The sequence below is a fragment of the Selaginella moellendorffii genome, unplaced genomic scaffold, assembly GCF_000143415.4.
Source record: "Selaginella moellendorffii unplaced genomic scaffold, v1.0 SELMOscaffold_87, whole genome shotgun sequence".
In the NCBI taxonomy this organism is placed as follows: Eukaryota; Viridiplantae; Streptophyta; class Lycopodiopsida; order Selaginellales; family Selaginellaceae; genus Selaginella; species Selaginella moellendorffii.
The window spans coordinates 526,948-545,064 of record NW_003314348.1 but is presented as its reverse complement, the minus strand read 5'-3'; the positions used below and the strand labels follow the sequence as shown (position 1 = coordinate 545,064).

Sequence of the window (18,117 nt, the reverse complement as noted above, 5' to 3'; positions counted from 1 at the left end):
TAATAAACAGGAAAACACCCAAAGTTTTGCTTAGCGGATCTCTGCTGGAACGTGCAGAGAAATAATAGCAATGCTGTGAGGTGCCAAGAAACGAGAGCCCGGACGCATGCTTGAGCTTGAGCGATCATACACCTCTCTCTGGGCACAACAGCAGTACAGCAGAGAAACAGAAAAGCTGGTCGCTTAGGAAATTGAGCTCGAGACCACCGCAAGTGTTTTGAGCTAATTGGAAGATCGTAAGGCATTCCAAGGAATGGAAACATCTAAAATGGCGGTGTTGCATGGCTAGAAGAGTGTAATGGACATAAATTTCTTGACAAGGACATAACATCCACAATCACAAAAAGGAAAGGTGTGACCAAAAATGGGACCGCCTGGAACATGGAAGTCTTTAAATTCACCCACCAGTGCCAGTCCGTACCAAGGCTCTTCGTGTACGAATCGCGCATAAGGTTGGAGAGGCAATAGCAACAATGGCAATGCTGTGATTTAAGCAAGGACATTTAACTATTGTTGTGGTCGTGATTCTTAGATTTGCGCAAACAATGACATGTTAACTATATGGTCCCGGACGGTCGAGATGCGAAGGGCGCGACGCGGACACGTGGCGTGACCGTATTCGGCACCCTGTTTAGAACAACTGTGGCTGTTTCTGGTGCCGGCTATGGAGGCCTAGGCTGCCACATTGCGTTTTTTGGCATTACCCCTCTCCTCTCGTCACGCGGCGGACTAGGGTTCCTGGGATCAGCGGTTCCAGGATTTGGATTCGATACATTATTACGGGATTTGCATCCAGGTTTTGGAGCTCCGATTTTAGGGCTTCTCAGGAGCTAGCGATGCGTTTCGGCAGCGCTTGGATCTGCGACATCTAGCTGGGAAAATGCAGGCTGTGGTGATCGTGCTGGGAGGGGGAAAAATTTTGAGCCTCGGGATCAAAACGAAACGCACATGAGATCACTGTGGAATTGTTGCTTTGGAGTGAAGGCGCCTTGTCTTTGCGTGATGGGTGCTATGGAAAGAAATGCTGGATCCACAACTCTCAGCTCAACGCCCTTCGCAGGAGCTGCTTTAGCAGAGGCTTGGCTAGCCATTTAGTAGCCGCGGGTTCTGTTCATGGCTCGAGAGGGAAGGTACGCGGACAGAGGTGGCCCAGCTAGTGGAATGCATCTCTTCGACTTCAATGAAACTCTCTCGGGAAAGAGGCTACCCGATGACAGGAGGATCGCTCTCGGTAAGTAGATCGACTCGTGTTGGTAGCAAAAACCGTGATTTTTTTTTCTGTGTTTCTTTCAGATTACCAAATGGACAAGCTCTACAAGGGAAGAGATTCGCCGAAGTCGAGAGCCAAGCGCGAGGAGGGGGAAGTAAGTACTAGCGTGGTGAAAGAAGTTCTGATTTTTTGGTTGTGGCTAAGTTGTTGTTTTTGCAGACAACTCGGACCAACTCTAGGACGCCTGACAAGAAGATGAACTTCGTGCATGGGGGAAGCGAGTATGTACTCAAGGCTCACAGCGGCAGGGATATGGACTTTCGGCCCCCAAACGTGGTCGCTCGGCTCATGGGTTTGGATACTCTCCCCAACGAATCAGTCCCGGCGAAGCAGGCCAAGAAGAAAGGGGGAGACCAAGTGACTCCAAAGCAGGCAGTGGAGAAACAGTCGAGAAGGCAAAACGAGTTTAAGCAGGCTCCTCCAGTAGCTACAGTGGTACTGCCGGTCCAGGAATCTTACTATGTGGAAGACAAGGCAAAGTTTAATCGTCCTCGGGGTTCGGACAACAAAAAGCGAGGGGCAGCAAGAGAGTTACCAGATGTGTTTGAGATAGAGGAGATGAAGCGGCAGCTAGCTCTCAAACAGATGCTTGTGCGGGAGAAGTTGAACGAAGCGACGCGTTTGCTAACTGGGGAAAAACTCTCAGACAAAAGGTGGCTTGCAGCAAATCAGCAGCTGAATCAGTCCAAGGAGTTTTTAGACGCGATCGACTTCTTCCAGACCAACAGAGATGCTTTCCTGAAGTACGTTGAGGATCAGGACTCGGTTCTCGGTAAACATATCGAAAAAACTCCCGGAGTCGCACACAGAAACGTTGCTATTGACAGGCCAGTACCGGAGGGGCTCAGGAATCCCATTGTCAGGAAAGTTATCGAGGGTAGAAGAGAAGATGCACTCAAAAATTTCTCCAGGCATTCCAACTTGGTTGGAGCTGGCGAAGACATCATAAAGAATTTGGTCCCTGACAACCAAGCTCCGACGAGGATAGTTGTTCTCAAGCCGAGTCCGAACCGAAACGCGAGTCCTACATCGGCCAGCTTTTCTCCAGGACCATATGCAAACAGCGTCCGGGATGAAACTATTCCTTCTAGGAGGGTAACAGAGGCTTGCGATGATATGAGGAGGATTGCGGATACTTCCAGGAATGAAGGCGCTGCCAATCCCAGGGAGATTGCCAAGGAAATCGCTCGTCAAGTCCGGGAAAGCGTGGTGCGAGACTTGGCGAGGAATGCTCTACAAGAACAGGGTGCTGGCAAGAGACTAAACGTGACACTTGATAACTCGGACGGTCCAAGACTCGGCGGTGGAAGTGAATTCTTGAGGGGTGACGGGGTAACAACGCCTACTGGGAGAACTAGTAGGAGACCAAAGCCTCAAGTTGAGGCTGTGGAGGATACAGGCTTCAAGGCTTCGCTTTCTTCGGTACAGAAAAAACCAAGTCGTCCGAGGCAGCAAGCTTCTGGGAGTTCTCCGCCAATGCCACGACCTGTGTCGAAGGGCATCGTTGTTTTGGTGCCTGACCAGTCCGTTAGCAGCCGGATAAGTAAAGTCTCTGAAGCACAGAACAGGGAGATAGTCTCTTCAAGTGGCATAAGCAAACAGGTGGTAAGGAAGGATAGAATTCGAAAGAATCAACAAGTATTGCCCGAGACATCTCACAAGCTTGGCGATTCTTTCCGGAAAGCTAGAAGCCAGCCTTCTGAAGCTAGGAAAAACAACGTAGATCTCACTAACAGGGAGTTTACAAATACTGTACAAGACGATGCGGGTGCTAAGGTAGGGGATTATAGTTTGGATGAGGCCGTTCCCGGTAGCGACTTGCTGGGATATGGGGGAAGCTTTCTTCTGAAAACTTCTGGATTCGAGTCACAGGGGGAAAACGAGGCTTCTCTTGAGTGTAGCGATTCAAGGGACACGTTAGAGTCCGAGTATACAGCAGACATCGGTGTTTCGGAAGCAGTATCCCAGCCAGAGACAGATGTTTCGAGATCGCCTTCGGCGTTTCTTTCGTCAAATAACAGCGTTCCCACAGTTTCTGCCAGTCCGTGCGAAGAAGAAACTGATTATAGCAAGCAGTCGGTTCCTGAAACTTCACATTTGTCTTCGGAAGTTTCAAGCTGGCGTCACAAAGAGGAGGTTAGTCAACATACTATTTCTTGTCTTTTTTTTCTTTCTCGGATTGATGGCAGGGCCAATTGCTGCAGGTTTCGCAAGAAGAGGAGGAGCTCGTTAAAGCCAGTCCGACGACTACAGACGTCGTCGAAGCTGTGGACGTTGACGAGACATCCATAAGCAGCGACAACAGTGGACAACCAAGTCCAATATCCGTTTTGGAGTCCTCTTTTGAGGAGAGTCCTGGTCATGTTGACTTCGATACGATCAGCTCGGAACTGGAAGGTGAGTTCTCCTTTTCTGCTTGAAAGCAAACAAAGACTTCGTTTCTGGCAGAGCTGCGAATTCATCTCCGTCGCTTGAAGTGGGATGACAACGATCAAGAAGGTCTTGAGATTTCGGACGTGGTTGTGGACAAGGTTGTTGTGGAAGAGAAACAACACCCCGAGCTCGAGACAAGTGTAAGCTCGAACGACACTGGCCACCTCCAATGGCTGGAGCTGGAAAAGTGCAAGGAGGAGGACGGCCAGAAGGTCTACGTGAAGAACATCCTTCTCGCGTCAGGCTTGATCAAGAACAGTGGCAGCGGCAGCTTTTTGGTGGAGCAGCACTCTCAGGCGCATGCTCTGGACCCGATGCTGTTCCAGCAGCTGGAAGGATTCTACAGGACCCAAGCCGAGGACGTCTCCACAGCAGAGACGACGAAGATCTCGAGCATGAAACGGCGGCATCTCTTCGACATGGTGGACGAGATCTTGACACACAAGTTCGTGTGTGATCCGTGGCTTTCGACTGTCCGGACTGTTCCTGGCGGAGGACTCCTGGTGGCCGAGGTGTGGTCGAAGCTCTCGGATTACTTCGTGTACCCCCAGGGCGAAGATTTACAGCACACGGTGGAGAATCTGATCGAGAAGTATTTGATGAAGGGTGATCGATGGATGGAGCTCCAAAATTTCGTGGAGGCGATAGGCGTGGAGGTGGAGGCCGAGCTTCTCAACGAGCTCTACGAGGAGTGCTTGGATTTATAGCGACAGTGTTACACACAAAGAGTTTGAATTTAAAATGGCAGCATATTCATGTGAATAATACACTCTGTTTTCTAGGGCTCTTGGCTACGCGGGTTTAGGGCTTTGTGATGCTGAGAAGCTTGTGCTCGAGGCGCGCGATCGCGGCGTGGGCTGTCAAGAGGTTTGTAGCTGCGCCGAGTCATTTGCTACCGAGAACCGGCGCTTGGATCGGGGAAGATGGGAGATTTGAGAGGAACTGCTTCGATAAGGTGGAGATCAACAAGGGATCGAGCTACATTCATGTGGATTCGCTGACCGGAGAGGGAATTTGGCTGCCCGGTCACGATGGCGACGAGATTGAGATCGAAGCGAGCAGCGTGAAGAAGAAGAGAAGAAAGAAGATGAACAAGCACAAGCACAAGAAGCTCCGACGGAGAAATCGCCATAGCAAGAAGAAGAAGTGATAAAAAACCCCCCTTTTCCTCTTTGAGAAAGCAAGCTAGCATTTTTGTTTAGGGCTTTTGCTCTCTTTGATGAGGGTTAGGGCTTGGGAAGTGGAGGCGCTGATCGGCGCAAGGGCAGCGCGGCTCGATCGATTGGTTGATTCATCTCCGCGAAGAAATGCCTCCGAAAGCCGCCGACAAGGGGTCCAAGGAGAAGCAGAAGGCCGATTTGGCGAAGAAGCAGAAGCTCGTGGAGGACAAGACATTTGGGCTCAAGAACAAGAACAAGAGTAAGAATGTCCAGAAGTATGTGGCGAGCCTCCAGCAATCCGTGCAGTCTCGTGTCAAGCGCGAGGAGGATCCCAAAGCTGCTCAGAAGGTCTGGATTTTGTTGGAACGTGGGTTTTTCTCTCTCACCGGGGATTTGTTTTGGGAAATTCGCAGAAAAAGAAGGAAGAGGAAACTCAGCGGGAGAAGGAGCTGAATGAGCTCTTCAAGGTTGCCATCAGCCAGCCGAAAGTTCCAGTTGGTGAGTGTCTGCAAGAAGCTTTTTTCCCCACGCTATTATACGTTAAAACCAGTAGCAGCTGTACTCGATTTCAGGTGTCGATCCAAAGTCAGTCGTTTGCGAGTTTTTCAGGAGGGGACAGTGCGCCAAGGGATTCAAGTGCAAGTACTCTCATGATCTCAATGTGGAGAGAAAGGGAGAGAAGATCGACCTCTACAGTGACCAGCGTGATAACGGTGAGTTGTCTTAGCCCGAGCTTTTCTATTCTGATTTTCCTTTCCGTGCTCGTGAGCAGAGACCATGGAAGAATGGGACCAGGAGACGCTGGAGAAGGTTGTGGAATCCAAAGGGAAAGAGTACATGAACAACAAACCAACTGAGATAGTATGTCTTTGGCTTTTGTTCTGGGATCTTGTAGTAACGTTGCAAACTTTCAGGTGTGCAAGTACTTCCTGGATGCCGTTGAGAAGAAGCAGTATGGCTGGTTCTGGGTGTGTCCCAATGGTGGTAAAGACTGCCATTACCGACATGCGTTGCCACCAGGGTACGTTCTGAAGTCTCAAATGAAGGCGTTGTTGGAGGAGGAAGCTGAGAAACTAAGCATTGAAGAGGAGATCGAAGAACAGGTACTCTTTGGATGAGCTTTTTACGTGCTAAGAGCTCTGTTTCCCTGTTGCAGCGAACAAAGGTTTCGACGACCACCCCTCTAAATGCTACGATCTTCAGCGAATGGAAGAAGAGAAAGGAGCAGGAAAGGGAAGCGATGTTGGCACAGAAGAGGGCTGAACGAGCGAAGAATGACAGAATGAGGTATGGTGTGGTTTTCACTTTTAGAGCGCTAATGCGTTTCTGTTGTTGCAGTGGAAGAGAACTCTTTGCCTCTGACGCAAGCTTGTTTGTCGACGATTTGGAGGCTTGCGACGAGTATGAGAGAGACGAAGGGGAACCCGGAAGTAGCTCCAAAGCTCAGGATGCGAAGGTAACTCCGGCTATGGGAGCTTGTAGATGTCTCAAAGTTTCTGTTTTTCATTGCAGGCAACTGATACCGCCGCAACTGCTGCTGCTGGATCGTCGTCAGCGTCTGTGGATCCAGCCGAGATTGACGAGGACGACGAAGCGATTCCAGACGTTGAGGACGATGATCTGGACGAGGACGAGCTCAACGAGTTGGAAGCTAGGCTAGCTAGTTCGGGCGTAGGTGGCGATACTTAGACAAAGTTCCCGAGATCTTTTATTAAACCCTCGGATGTTTGTTCTCCTGGCAATTGGAAAGCTTTTGAAATTCCAGAGCATCAAAAGGTACAAACTAGAAAGATCACTGCTTATTCCGCCCAAGTTTAGATCAGTGATGACCACCTCCTCCCTATAGAACAGAAAATGTAAAGATTGTTTCAATGTAGCTTCGCTTACTCTGGGTTCCCATTTGTGACGAAATCCCTGAACGAGAGAGAAAAGAGAGAGATCTCAGAGGTGAAAATCTAGTCTCTAGAGAGCTTACCAGCAGCACATCGCCGTCTTCTTTGAATCGATAGAAGATCCAAAACCTGGGGAGCCAAAATAAAATTTTTCCCATAGATCGATCACACTAGAGAGACTCACCACATCACCGCACACATGTAGCGCCCCGTTAGAACTTGCCAGCGCTTAGGGCTTGGGCCATGGATGGGGATGTTCGTGGGAGGCTCCCATGGATACGGAGGGCCCGAGCTCGCCATAGCCAACGCACGGGGAAGAGAATCGAAACGCAGACCTATTTTTTCTAGCCGGTAGATTGGCTGGAATTGAGCCGGCGACCTCGTGTCGCTTAAGGACAGGGCGGCTGGAGTGTCTGTTTACACCGAGGCTTACGCCCAGATACCCTTACCCTTTGTGTACTCTCACACTCTCTCATACTCGCACACACTCACACGCACACAGGGGCGTCACTCGGGCGCTACACTGGCACTGGCGCTTAGGGTTTTGATGCGCGGGGGCAAGGTCTAGGCGCAGCGCGGCATCGGCCAGCGGCATCGATGAGTGTGAGTGGTTTCGTCGCCTATGGCGCGCCAGCAGCTATGATTCTAGCTCTAGGTTTGGTTTGTGCTGTGGCAGCAGCGGCGGCGGCGGCAGAGCTCGTTCCTGGCGGCCAGCCGATTGCGAGAGGGGTTTCCGAGAAGCGATCAGTGGTAAATGCGGTGGGAATGGACTAGAGAGGGGATATGTGTACATGCTTGAGCTCGTTCTTCATGGGAAACTGCTGGAGTGGAACTAGCTTGGTTTCTTCACACGGCAACGCCAGGAATTCTGGTGAGTTTTCCCGAAATTCAAGCGCAAGCTCGGTTTGTTTCGTTTTACCTTTTTCCTTTTTCCCTCTCGCTCGCTTAAAAGCTTTGTGACTTCGAACAGGTCAAGTCGAGCCAGCCACAGAGCCTAGCCAGGCATCCGAGAAGGGGTCCTTGTCCGCCAATGGGTCAGTGAGTGACCCCTCCAATCCAGGTTCCAACGAAGTCAGGCAAGGGGCTCATCTTCGAATTTTTAGCTTCACCGATCTGAGATCCGCCACACGGAACTTCCGACCCGACAGTCTGCTGGGTGAAGGGGGATTTGGAAGTGTTTTCAAGGGATGGATAGATGAGAATGGGACAGGAGCTGTCAAGCCTGGAACAGGACTAGTTGTAGCGGTGAAGCAGCTCAATCCCGAGGGTTTGCAAGGACACAGAGAGTGGCTGGTAAGAACTTGGATGATATTTAACTCCAACAGGAGAAAAAAAATGTTCTTTTGCAGGCAGAGGTGAATTTTCTTGGGCAGCTCCATCACCCGAATCTCGTCCGGTTGATTGGCTACTGCGCCGAGGATGATCAGCGGCTCCTTGTTTACGAGTTCATGCCTCGCGGAAGCCTCGAGAATCATCTGTTTAGACGTAAGCTTGTCAGTTTTCTTTCGTGCTCATCCAACCAGTTCGTGATCTCTTTCTTGTAGGTGCCGCATTGCCGCTTCCGTGGGCCACCAGGATGAAGATCGCGCTCGGGGCTGCAAAGGGTCTAGCGTTTCTTCACGAGGGCGCTTCCAGGCCAGTTATTTATCGAGATTTCAAGACATCCAACATTCTTCTGGACCATGTACGTGTGCTGCCGCTGTGATAGGATTTTCCGGTTTAGTTTACACGACTTATTCTCCAGGAATACACTGCCAAACTGTCGGATTTCGGTTTGGCAAAGGATGGTCCGGAAGGTGACAAAACGCACGTTTCGACGCGCGTAATGGGGACTTATGGCTATGCAGCTCCAGAATACGTAATGACAGGTACTTTTTCTTCTCGTTCTTGCTCGAGTGAAGCTGTCTTTCGTTTCTTCAGCCGTTTCGACGATCTTGCGAGAGTGAGAGCTTGCGACTCATGCCTTTCCGGCTTTGCAGGTCACTTGACACCTAGGAGCGATGTATATAGCTTTGGCGTTGTTTTGCTGGAGATCCTGACGGGGCGACGATCCATGGACAAGAACCGGCCGAGCGGCGAGCACAACCTGGTGGAATGGGCCAGACCGTTCCTGAGCGAGAAGAGGAAGCTGTTCCGGCTCATCGACCCCCGCCTCGAGGGGCACTACTCGATCAAAGGCTTGCAGAAGGCGGCGATGCTGGCGCACCAGTGCATCAGCCGGGACCCCAAGAGCAGGCCGCTGATGAGCGAGGTGGTGGTGGCTCTGGAGCCGCTCCAGAACCCGAAAGACATGGGCAGCTCGTCCTACAACCATCACTCGAGCTCCGCCGCCGCAAACTTTAGATACCACCCGCAGTTCGTGCAGCAAAACGGGAGCCACCACCAGCACAGGAATGGCAACGGCAACGCGAGGCCGGCGCAGATAGCCACGTACCAGCAGCGATCCCCGCGGCCATCCGCGTATGGTAAATGAAAAAAATGGAGAGGGCAAGGAGCGATCCCAGCCAGCATTCTCGCGCTCTCCTTGTTTCTCTTTCATCTCTCGTCCAATATCTTCGCCTCTCTCGCTCGCTCTCTTCCTTCTTTCCCCGTGTTATGGGCCTCTCGACGTAATGTTGTACTTTATTGGAATGGAATGCTATCTAGGCTTTTAGGATGATATTTAGGGTTCGTGGGCCTTTTAGGGTTCTTGGGCTAATAAGTCACAAAGGAGAAGGAGAGGGATTCCAAGCTCTGAGGTAGGCTAGCTCTAGAATCGAGAGAGATTTGTGACACAAATCAATGAGCAGGGCGAGCGCGCTCAACTACTGCGTGAACCAGGTCCGGCGGTATGACTACAAGAACTACCTGTGCTTGCTCCAGCTCCCGCGATCTGGTGGCCTCCGCGATGCGGCCTTCGCGCTGCGCGCATTCAACGTGGAGACGGCCACCGCCAAGGACACCGCCCGCGACCCCAGCCTCGCCACGCTGCGCCTCGCCTGGTGGAAGGACTCCATCGACAAGCTCTTCTCGCGCGCCGCGGCCACGCCCGAGCACCCGGTGCTCTCCATGCTGGATCATGTCAACCGCGAGCGCCGGCTGAGCAAGCACTGGTTCTCGCGGATCATCGACGCCAGGGTCGCCGACGCGGAGCTCTCGGCGCCGCCCAGGGACGTCGGGGAGATCGAGCGCTACGCCGAGAGCACCGCGTCGGCGCTGCTCTACCTCACGCTCGAGGCCGCCGGGGTGAGGAGCACCAAGGCGGATCACGCGGCCTCGCACACGGGCAAGGCCGCGGGGATCTCGCTGCTGCTCGAGGCCACCGCGCACCACAGCTCCAAGCGGGTTTGCTACATCCCGGTGGAGGTGGCGGTGAAGCACGGTGTGTCGCAGGAGGATTTGTATCGGGGGGTGCGCGGGGACGAGGGCGTTGCGCGCGCGGTGTTTGAGGTGGCGTCGGTGGCTCACGCGCATCTGGAGAAGGCTCGGGCGCTGGCCAAGGACGTGCCCAGGGAGGCCTCGCCGGTGATGCTGCCGGCGGTTGCCACGGACGAGTTTCTAGCGACGCTCATGAGGTCGGGCTTTGATCCGTTTGATCCCAGGTTGCGGCGGGGGGTTTGCGGGGTGTCGCCGCTGTGGATGTTGCTCAAGTTGAAGTGGCACTCGCTCAGGGGGTCCTATTGATTCTCTTTTTGCTCTTGGTTTTCGAGAAAACCTTGGTACTTTTCTCTACCATGATTACAAACGTGTGCTCTTGATCGCCGAGCTTTGCTCCACTTTAAGAGTCGAAGTCCTTAGAACTGCGATCCTCATGTCCGCTGGTACCTTGTCGCCAACTCTGAGCTCTACAACGTTGCCAAGGACTAGCTCCCTGGCTGCCAAGTCGGGGATCCAGTGACCAGCGAAGAACTTTGGCGTGCTCTGGTTGCATCTCCTTGAGCACGTCGGCATTGGTCTTTGCCATACAAACTGTGTTTAAATTTCAATTATAAGGAATTCAGTTCGTGCGTCGCTTGCTCATCAGAGCAACAGTAGCTGCCAACAATCGCTTTTGTCATAAAGATAAACTTACTGACACAGCCTAGATAGATATCTGAGAAATACCCACAAAATACAATAAATTTAAGTTAAAGGGAATAGGACCACATATTTAGAAGAAGATAGATTTCCCGGCGCTGGACAAATTTCCTACAGATTTCTTGAGGAGGAAAAAAGCGTTCCAACGTTCCTTTGCGGTCATTTGGGTGGGGACGCTGTCAATGATCTTCGCCGCGCGCGGCGGCGAAATAAAATCCCATATGGTGCGCGAGATCCTGCAAATCTCAGTCAGACTCAAAGGTAGACGTATCATTTATCCTGCACGAAGGACCAACAAATTGGGCTCGTCATCGTTGACGGAGTCAATGGATTTTGCTCTGTTGGACACGGAAATCTGGTCAGTCAAGGAATCCAACTCTTTTGCTCTACTCTTCTTTTAACCTCTTCTCTCGAAATATCCTCGATCGCCGAGATAACAGCAGTCGCTTGTCACAAAGGGAGAAAGAAAAGGGATTTATGATCTAAAAAAAAAGGACAAAAGTATAATTATAATTGATAAAACCAAAATGTTTTATTGTCCAAAACTCTGGACAGGAAACTCATTAACAAAGTTTACCAAATAGCAAATTATTCACGATTGAAACTCCTTGGTTGACCCTTTGAGACTGGCAGCGCCATTCTTGTTGTCCACCTTGATGTCCCTTGTGTTGTCACTGGTACTCTGCCTAATCCATGTAGTGTCATACTGGCGATGTAACTTGCACCGGAAAGATCCCTTGTGGGTCGTGGGCGAACAAATACAAGCAGGCATCCTCTGACAAAAACCTTAAACAAGAATAGGGCTTCTTAATTTAATTCCAGGTATTTATTGACTCTATTCTATACTTTATAAAAATAGCCTGTTTCTAACGTAAACTATAGACTGGATCATCGGCCTGGATGCTTGTCTCCCGACGTCGACGACTGCTGCGGCGGGCTGAGGCAATTGTACTGGATGCAAAATGTGCATGTCGTTGGCAGCGGGTTGATGTTTGGGATGTAGTTGTGCTGGATGGCGTCCACAAACTCCTGCGGTACCACCCTGACCATTGCTGGGATGCCTGTGAAAGACGTGTTGCATGCCTCAGGGACACCAGAACCTGGACCGGCCCCGAGAACTGGTTCTGCTGGAGGAGGAGGTTGCCGTTCCGGAAGCTGAAAATCTCTGGTGAGCCTCAGGTCGAGAAGCGCCGGGCGCTGCAGGGTGGCCATTGTCCCAGTGAGGCAGTTCTTGGCCAGCGATAGATACTCCAGAGTTCCTGGCAGCGAAGGGATCGGCCCCGTGAAGCCGAGGTGGATGAGCGGGGCCAAGAAGAGTGGCAGCAGACCGGACATGGAGTTCAGCGTGTTGAGATTCCACAACAAGGTAATTGCTATATATTCAATAACTGGGTCTTGGAATGGATGTTGCTCAAGTTGAAGTGGTATTCGCTTAGAGGGTAGCAAAGGATTTCCTCGAGGATGAACTTTTCGAAATACCTGGCCATCGTTCTTGCCTCATGCTGTTTGGTCATATCAAACAACAGAGAAGCTGCAAACAGCTTTTACACACTTTCATTTCATATATGGCCTTGAGGCAGTGTTGCTGATTGAGCTGTGCTTGCCAACATAGAGGAAGCTGATCCATCTACATCAATGTCAGTCACTTCCATTACACAACGAGTGAAACAGTTGGTATGTTTGGATGAGGATCAAGACCTTGCAGTGTTGCATATTCAAATATCACAACATTGGGCTGCCTTGGAGCATTCCCATCAATGATGGGAGATGTTCCTCCTTTGAGATTTGTTTGGCAGCTTGATGCAACAACCATGCACTGTGCAAAGTTCCAGCCTCTTTGGATTGATCTCTATATGTATTTCATATTGTAAGTACTAACTCTTATGTATTACTGAATCTGATAAATGCAGCCTTGTAAGACTTTGTCTCCTACTGTGAATGCATCAATGAAGTATTAATTTCAAAATCTAAATTACGCATACCTTGTGATTACAGTCTTCTTCTTCCTTGCAATCAGTCCTGATTAGCCTTTGTTTTGTCAAAACTCATGATTAGCCCTAATATTGCTCTACAATGCTTAGATTTATAATTGCAATCTACACTACATGAAGAACAAGACTTCAAGTTGTGATTTGCTTACCACATTATGTTGTAATGCTGATTTATTTACTCCTCCCTAATTTATGTTACAAAACATCTCAAATTGCTAGGAAAGAAAATGAATACCACACTAAAATAAAATTACACCTCTTCTTTTTCATTATAAAAAGTCCATTTTATGAAATTTGTATCCTCTATGGTCCTTCATATGAAAAACTTCAGTAATGGTTGAAAATCATGGTCTCTTTCCTTTTTGAAGTATTTGCATCTTGATCGTACACACTTCTTGACGCAGATTGGACAAAGAGTATCACACACATACTTAATGCAAATTGGACAAAGAGTACCTCTTTTAGCTTCTTTTTTTTCCTACTGTTTTTTCCTTCATAAAGTTCAACACAATAAACCCCAACTAGAGTATATAAATCTAGAATAATTATTTATATGTAGAGCATATTGAAAGAAAGTAGATCTCACTAGTCTAGAAGCTCAATTCCTTTATATATATATCTCCCACACCCTGGGAAATCATATAAAAGCACTAGTTGTTGGCATCCTTGGGGTTTGTTGTTGTTAAAAAGGAGAAGAAGCCCAATGAAGAAGGTTATGAAGTGGTAAGAAAGTATAATTTTCTTGTAACATTTTTGTTAATTATAAGCTTTATCCATACACTTCAAGAATTACAATAGTAATATGTTAGTTTTCCTCTTGCCAGTATCAAAATAAACATATTCAAATTAACAAGAAAAAAAAAGGAATCTAAATTGGTTATGGACATCCCAAAAAGTAATTCCATTCATTTATAAGTGGGGATTAATAGTGCTAGGATTCCACTGTGCTTTGCTCACTTACATTTTCTACACGCTTTTAAGTGGTCAAGAGTACACAATGACCATGAAAAAATCACACCCAACTTCAACCACTGTGATTTGGTACATGTCAATGCAGACTGAGATCTTTGGAACAAGATCTTTTTGGACATGCAAGGAGTACATATGACGTAGAAGATCATCTGGATCACTTCCAACCAGAATTTGGATATGTAAAAGGTCTTTGGCAAACTTTTCAACAGGGCACAATAAGCCCAAACCTCACAGCCACACTGGATCACCTAATGCCGGAGGATGGGGATGCTGCCAAGGAAGGTCCCGTTTACACTGAGAGCCCACAGCTTTGCAACACCCCATGAACGCCAATAGGAGCACCTGCCAACCTCAAACAACAAGCGAGACTTCGAAAAGGACATCACTCATCCAACATTTGATGCCGGGGAACAAGATGCTTAGAAGACAGTGCTTGCTTCTGAGTCCCTTTATGTCTGTTGTTTTGTGCCTCTGTGAAGCAATTGACAAAAAATGTGATGATCCGTATGAAGCTTTTCACAGGATCATGTTTAGAGCGAGAGAGAGAGAGAGAGAGAGAGAGAGAGAGAGAGAGAGAGAGTCTTTGCCATGACATCCAGCGAAGTAGCAAGAGGAGTGGTCGCGGTGCCTCTTTCAGGCATCTCCACGCTCGGCCATCGCCAAATCGCGACTCTTCTGCGCCAATGTGGTGATTCCAAGTCCCTCCCGCGAGGGAAGCTCTTGCACCGCCGCCTGGCCGCCACCCTCGACCTACGCCACCACCCCTTATTCAGCAATCTCCTCATCCTCATGTATGGCAAGTGCTCCAGCCTCCCGGACGCATGGTCCGTCTTCCACGATCTTGTCCACAAGAACGCCTTCTCCTGGAACATCATGATCTCGGCGCTCTGCGCAAACGGCGAGAGCGCGCGAGCGATTCATCTCTTCCTCGCCCTCGCCAGCGATTCAGTCGTCCGCCCCACCCACGTCTCGTTCGTCGCCGCGCTCGGCGCCTGCGCCAATTGCCGCGATCTCCAGTTGGGCATCCGGATCCACGCCCAGATCGTCGCCGCGCCAACCGCGATCGCGAGCAATCCAGTCGTGTGCTGCGCCCTCGTAACCATGTATGGGAAATGCGGCAGCCTGGCCGACGCGCGGAAGGTCTTCGATGACATGCCGCGCAAGACGATAGTCGCCTGGAGTGCGATGCTGGCTGCTTGCACCAGAAATCCCGATCAGGGCGGGCTTCCCGCTGCGATCGAGCTCTATCGCCAGCTCCGGGATGCCGGCATTGGCGCGGACGAGTACGTTTTCATCAGCGTTCTTGATGCCGCCGCCAAGTTGGGATCCTTGGAGGAGGGCAAAGTGATCCACGGGCACATTCTCGAATCGGGATTTGACGCGCATCCGGATGTCGCTGCTGCGATTGTCAACATGTACGGGAAGCTTGGCCGCTTGGATCTGGCAATGGAAGTGTTTGATAGGATGGAGGAGAAAAAGCTGGCGGCCTGGAACACTGCGATTGCCGCAAATGCCCATAATGGGCAGTTTGGAGCTGCGATTGCGCTGCTGTGGAAGTTGGATCTGGAAGGGATCAGGCCGGATATGGTGACGCTGATTGAGATCCTGGCAGTGTGTTCTTGGAAGCAGGATATAGCACAGGGTATAAAGATCCACGAGCGTATTTGCTCGTGTGGCTGGGAGCGTAATGTTGTCGCTGGAACCTCTATCGTCAACATGTATGGAAAGTGTGGCAGAATCAAGGAAGCAAAGCGTGTTTTTAATCAAATGCACGTACGCGATGTTGTGACTTGGAACGCTATGATCTCTGCGCTTGCCCAGACCGGGCATTGCAGAGAGGCGATCGATCTCTACAAGAAGATGGACGTTCAAAGGAATTCGAGCAGTTTCATGAGCGCCCTCGGTGCTTGTGCATTGCTAGGATCCCTGCAAGATGGCAAACAAATCCATGCCGAGATCATTGCGAGGTTTGCCAGCTTGTCTCATCGATTTCTCGAGACTGGAGTGGGTAATGCGTTGATCAACATGTACGCGAAATGCCAGCAAGCAATCGATGCAAAGAAAGTTTTTGATTCATTAAAAGAGAAAAATGTGATAACTTGGAACGCTACTATTGCAGCATTTACCCAAAACGGGTATTTCACAGAAGCCCTTGACTTGTACGATTGTATGGTTAAGAAAGACTCGTCCGTGCGTCCAGACAATGTGACATACGTGAACGCTCTCCACGCTTGCGCGGGACTGGGATGGATCGTCCAGGGCAGGGATCTTCACTCGCGAATCGTCGCGAGCGAGTGGAGCAGCGACGCAGTGGTGATGAACAGCGTGATGAGCATGTTTGTGCGGTGCGGCAGCCCAGGCGAGGCCAAGCGCGTCTTCCTGGGTCTGAAGAACCGCTCCGCAGTGTCGTGGACGATCGCGATCGCTGCCACTGCGCAGCAAGGGAGCAGCAACGAGGCCGTGGAGCTGTTCTTGGAGATGGTCCAAGAAGGCCTGGCCCCGGATTCCTACGCATTCGCAGGGATTCTCTTCGCATGCAGCCATGGAGGGCTTCTCGACACCGGATGGAGCTGCTTCACATCGATGCGGCAGGATTTTGGCGTGGATCCGGGAGCCGAGCACTACGGGTGCCTGATAGATCTTCTGGGTCGCGCGGGGCGATCGAATCAAGCCAAAGAGCTCCTCCTCGCCATGCCCTTCTCCCCGGATAATATTTCTTGGACGGCTTCCGTGTCTATTAGGTGATCACTGGCTCGAGATTCACGAATGGCGGCAGTGGCGTCTAGGATCGCTGGAGTGAAGGGACTGGCGGATGCTGGGATCGCCATGGTGCCCGGTGAGTACCGCAGGGATTCAGATCCACGGCAGTGCGTGGAGATCGAAGAAATTCCTGTGATCGATTTGTCCGATGTGGAGAAGTGCTCCCCTGCTCGGATATTGGCGATTGACTCCATCCGGAGCGCGTCTAGAGACTGGGGCTTCTTCCAGGTACACGAGATCGCTCACCATTGATTGAAATTCCACTTCGTTCTTGCAGATTATCGGCCATGGATTTCCAGAACAACTCATGGCGAGCATGATGGAGCTCGTCCACGACTTCTTCCGCCTTCCCATCGAGGATAGGTCCGTGTACTACTCCGAGGATAGCTCCTCAAAGTTTCGGATGGGGACGAGTTTCGAGACGCGACGAATGTGGCAAGACTATCTCCACCAGGCGTGCTATCCTCCCTGCGAGATCGCCCAGCTCCCGACTAAGCCTCCATCCTACGTGAGGATCTCGACCGCTTACGCAGAAGCCATGAACCGGTTAGCGAAAAGAGTGCTTGGATTGTTCTCGGAGTCACTGGGACTGGAAAGTGGTGCTCTGGAGGAAGCTTTTGGAGGGGAGAGGCATGTGATGAGGATGAACTACTATCCACCTTGTCCGGAGCCGGAGCTTACAATCGGACTGGACGCTCACTCGGATCCAAACGGTTTCACTATACTCCAGCAGGACACCAGTGTGAACGATGGCCTCCAGATTCTACACTGTGGAGCGTGGGTGCCGATCAAACCTCTGCCTGGCGCCTTTGTTGTCAACATTGGAGATCAACTTCAGGTAAGCTTTCTTCCGATCGTCATCGTCGTGCATGCATGAGATTTCCAGGTTTTGATTGTGTGTTATTCAGATTCTTTCCAATGACGCGTACAAGAGTGTGGAGCACCGAGCAGTTGTCAACTCGGAGCGAACTCGAGTCTCCATTGCTTCATTCTATGGGCCAGCAGAAGATAGTCACATTGCTCCGGTGGCGCAGCTGGTCACTGACGAAGCGCCTGCTTGCTTCAAAGAAAGCGTCTATGGAAATTACCTTCAATCGTTCTACGCTTCAAAACTAGATGGCAAAGCAGCCATTGAGACTGTGAGGTATTAAAGTTTCTCTTTGCAATCTTGAAGTTGGAACTGGTGCGTCTCACATAGGTTATAGTCTTCTCACTCATTTCCATCCCCTCTCTTAGTCATTGGGTTGCGGTTGTTGATGCAATTGCTAATGCAGAGGTCTCAATCTTTCATACAGCCGCCTCGCTTTGTTGATTTGATCCAACATAGAAAAGTGTAGAAGAATTTGCATGTAACGAAACAAATCAAGGAATTCTTCAATGCTTTCTTTCCTTGCGGCATCTCAATATTTATATTGGATCGAATCAACAAAGTAAGGTCGGATATGTCTGAAGTTGTATGAATTCTAGAAAGATTAAGACCTTTGGCAGAGATGCAACTTAATGACAAAAGGAGGGATGGAAATGAGTGAGATGATCCAGCTAAGAAACTCTCAAAAACTCTATGCAGTTACTTTCAACCTCTT

General features: G+C 50.2%; 5 protein-coding genes and 1 long non-coding RNA gene across 9 annotated transcripts; 5 read left to right on the top strand and 1 right to left on the bottom strand.

The window, feature by feature from the left end:
* Positions 1–652: 652 nt before the first annotated feature.
* LOC9636621 lies at positions 653–4,488 on the top strand. 2 transcript variants are annotated; one of them, XM_024662140.1, is made up of 5 exons: positions 653–1,231; positions 1,294–1,364; positions 1,430–3,406; positions 3,475–3,667; positions 3,719–4,488. In XM_024662140.1, exons 1-5 carry the CDS (start codon positions 1,114–1,116, stop codon positions 4,408–4,410), a joined length of 3,051 nt encoding a protein of 1,016 aa, XP_024517908.1. In that variant the 5' UTR covers positions 653–1,113; the 3' UTR covers positions 4,411–4,488. The 2 variants fall into 2 exon arrangements, with proteins under 2 accessions (XP_024517908.1, XP_024517907.1); XM_024662139.1 differs by having other exon boundaries at positions 3,466–3,667.
* Positions 4,489–4,585: 97 nt separating this feature from the next.
* Positions 4,586–6,622, top strand: LOC9636620 (zinc finger CCCH domain-containing protein 11). Of its 2 annotated transcripts, none has more exons than XM_024662141.1 (8): positions 4,586–5,211; positions 5,277–5,361; positions 5,436–5,576; positions 5,636–5,724; positions 5,778–5,966; positions 6,020–6,150; positions 6,202–6,319; positions 6,376–6,622. In XM_024662141.1, the coding sequence occupies exons 1-8, from the start codon at positions 5,011–5,013 to the stop codon at positions 6,550–6,552; spliced, it is 1,131 nt and encodes a 376-aa protein (XP_024517909.1). In that variant the 5' UTR covers positions 4,586–5,010; the 3' UTR covers positions 6,553–6,622. The 2 variants fall into 2 exon arrangements, with proteins under 2 accessions (XP_024517909.1, XP_024517910.1); XM_024662142.1 differs by having other exon boundaries at positions 5,100–5,211; positions 5,420–5,576.
* Positions 6,590–7,081, bottom strand: LOC112341635. Its single transcript, XR_002990628.1, has 4 exons — positions 6,940–7,081; positions 6,839–6,884; positions 6,751–6,777; positions 6,590–6,703 (listed from the first exon to the last, which is right to left on the bottom strand). It is a non-coding gene; the product is annotated as an uncharacterized LOC112341635 (long non-coding RNA).
* Positions 7,082–7,183: 102 nt separating this feature from the next.
* On the top strand, positions 7,184–9,414 carry LOC9636619 (probable serine/threonine-protein kinase PIX7). Its single transcript, XM_002988265.2, has 7 exons — positions 7,184–7,358; positions 7,432–7,626; positions 7,726–8,048; positions 8,105–8,240; positions 8,300–8,439; positions 8,500–8,623; positions 8,735–9,414. The coding sequence occupies exons 2-7, from the start codon at positions 7,539–7,541 to the stop codon at positions 9,226–9,228; spliced, it is 1,305 nt and encodes a 434-aa protein (XP_002988311.2). The 5' UTR covers positions 7,184–7,358; positions 7,432–7,538; the 3' UTR covers positions 9,229–9,414.
* Positions 9,415–9,448: 34 nt separating this feature from the next.
* On the top strand, positions 9,449–10,752 carry LOC9662707 (NADH dehydrogenase (ubiquinone) complex I, assembly factor 6). Its single transcript, XM_002988264.2, has one exon. It carries the CDS (start codon positions 9,537–9,539, stop codon positions 10,416–10,418), a length of 882 nt encoding a protein of 293 aa, XP_002988310.1. The 5' UTR covers positions 9,449–9,536; the 3' UTR covers positions 10,419–10,752.
* A 4,109-nt stretch (positions 10,753–14,861) lies between these two features.
* LOC9662706 (flavanone 3-dioxygenase 2) lies at positions 14,862–17,824 on the top strand. Of its 2 annotated transcripts, XM_002988263.2 has the most exons (3): positions 16,065–16,762; positions 16,812–17,372; positions 17,443–17,824. In XM_002988263.2, the coding sequence occupies exons 1-3, from the start codon at positions 16,541–16,543 to the stop codon at positions 17,683–17,685; spliced, it is 1,026 nt and encodes a 341-aa protein (XP_002988309.2). In that variant the 5' UTR covers positions 16,065–16,540; the 3' UTR covers positions 17,686–17,824. The 2 variants fall into 2 exon arrangements, with proteins under 2 accessions (XP_024517911.1, XP_002988309.2); XM_024662143.1 differs by lacking the exon at positions 17,443–17,824 and having other exon boundaries at positions 14,862–16,762; positions 16,812–16,832.
* Positions 17,825–18,117: the final 293 nt, after the last annotated feature.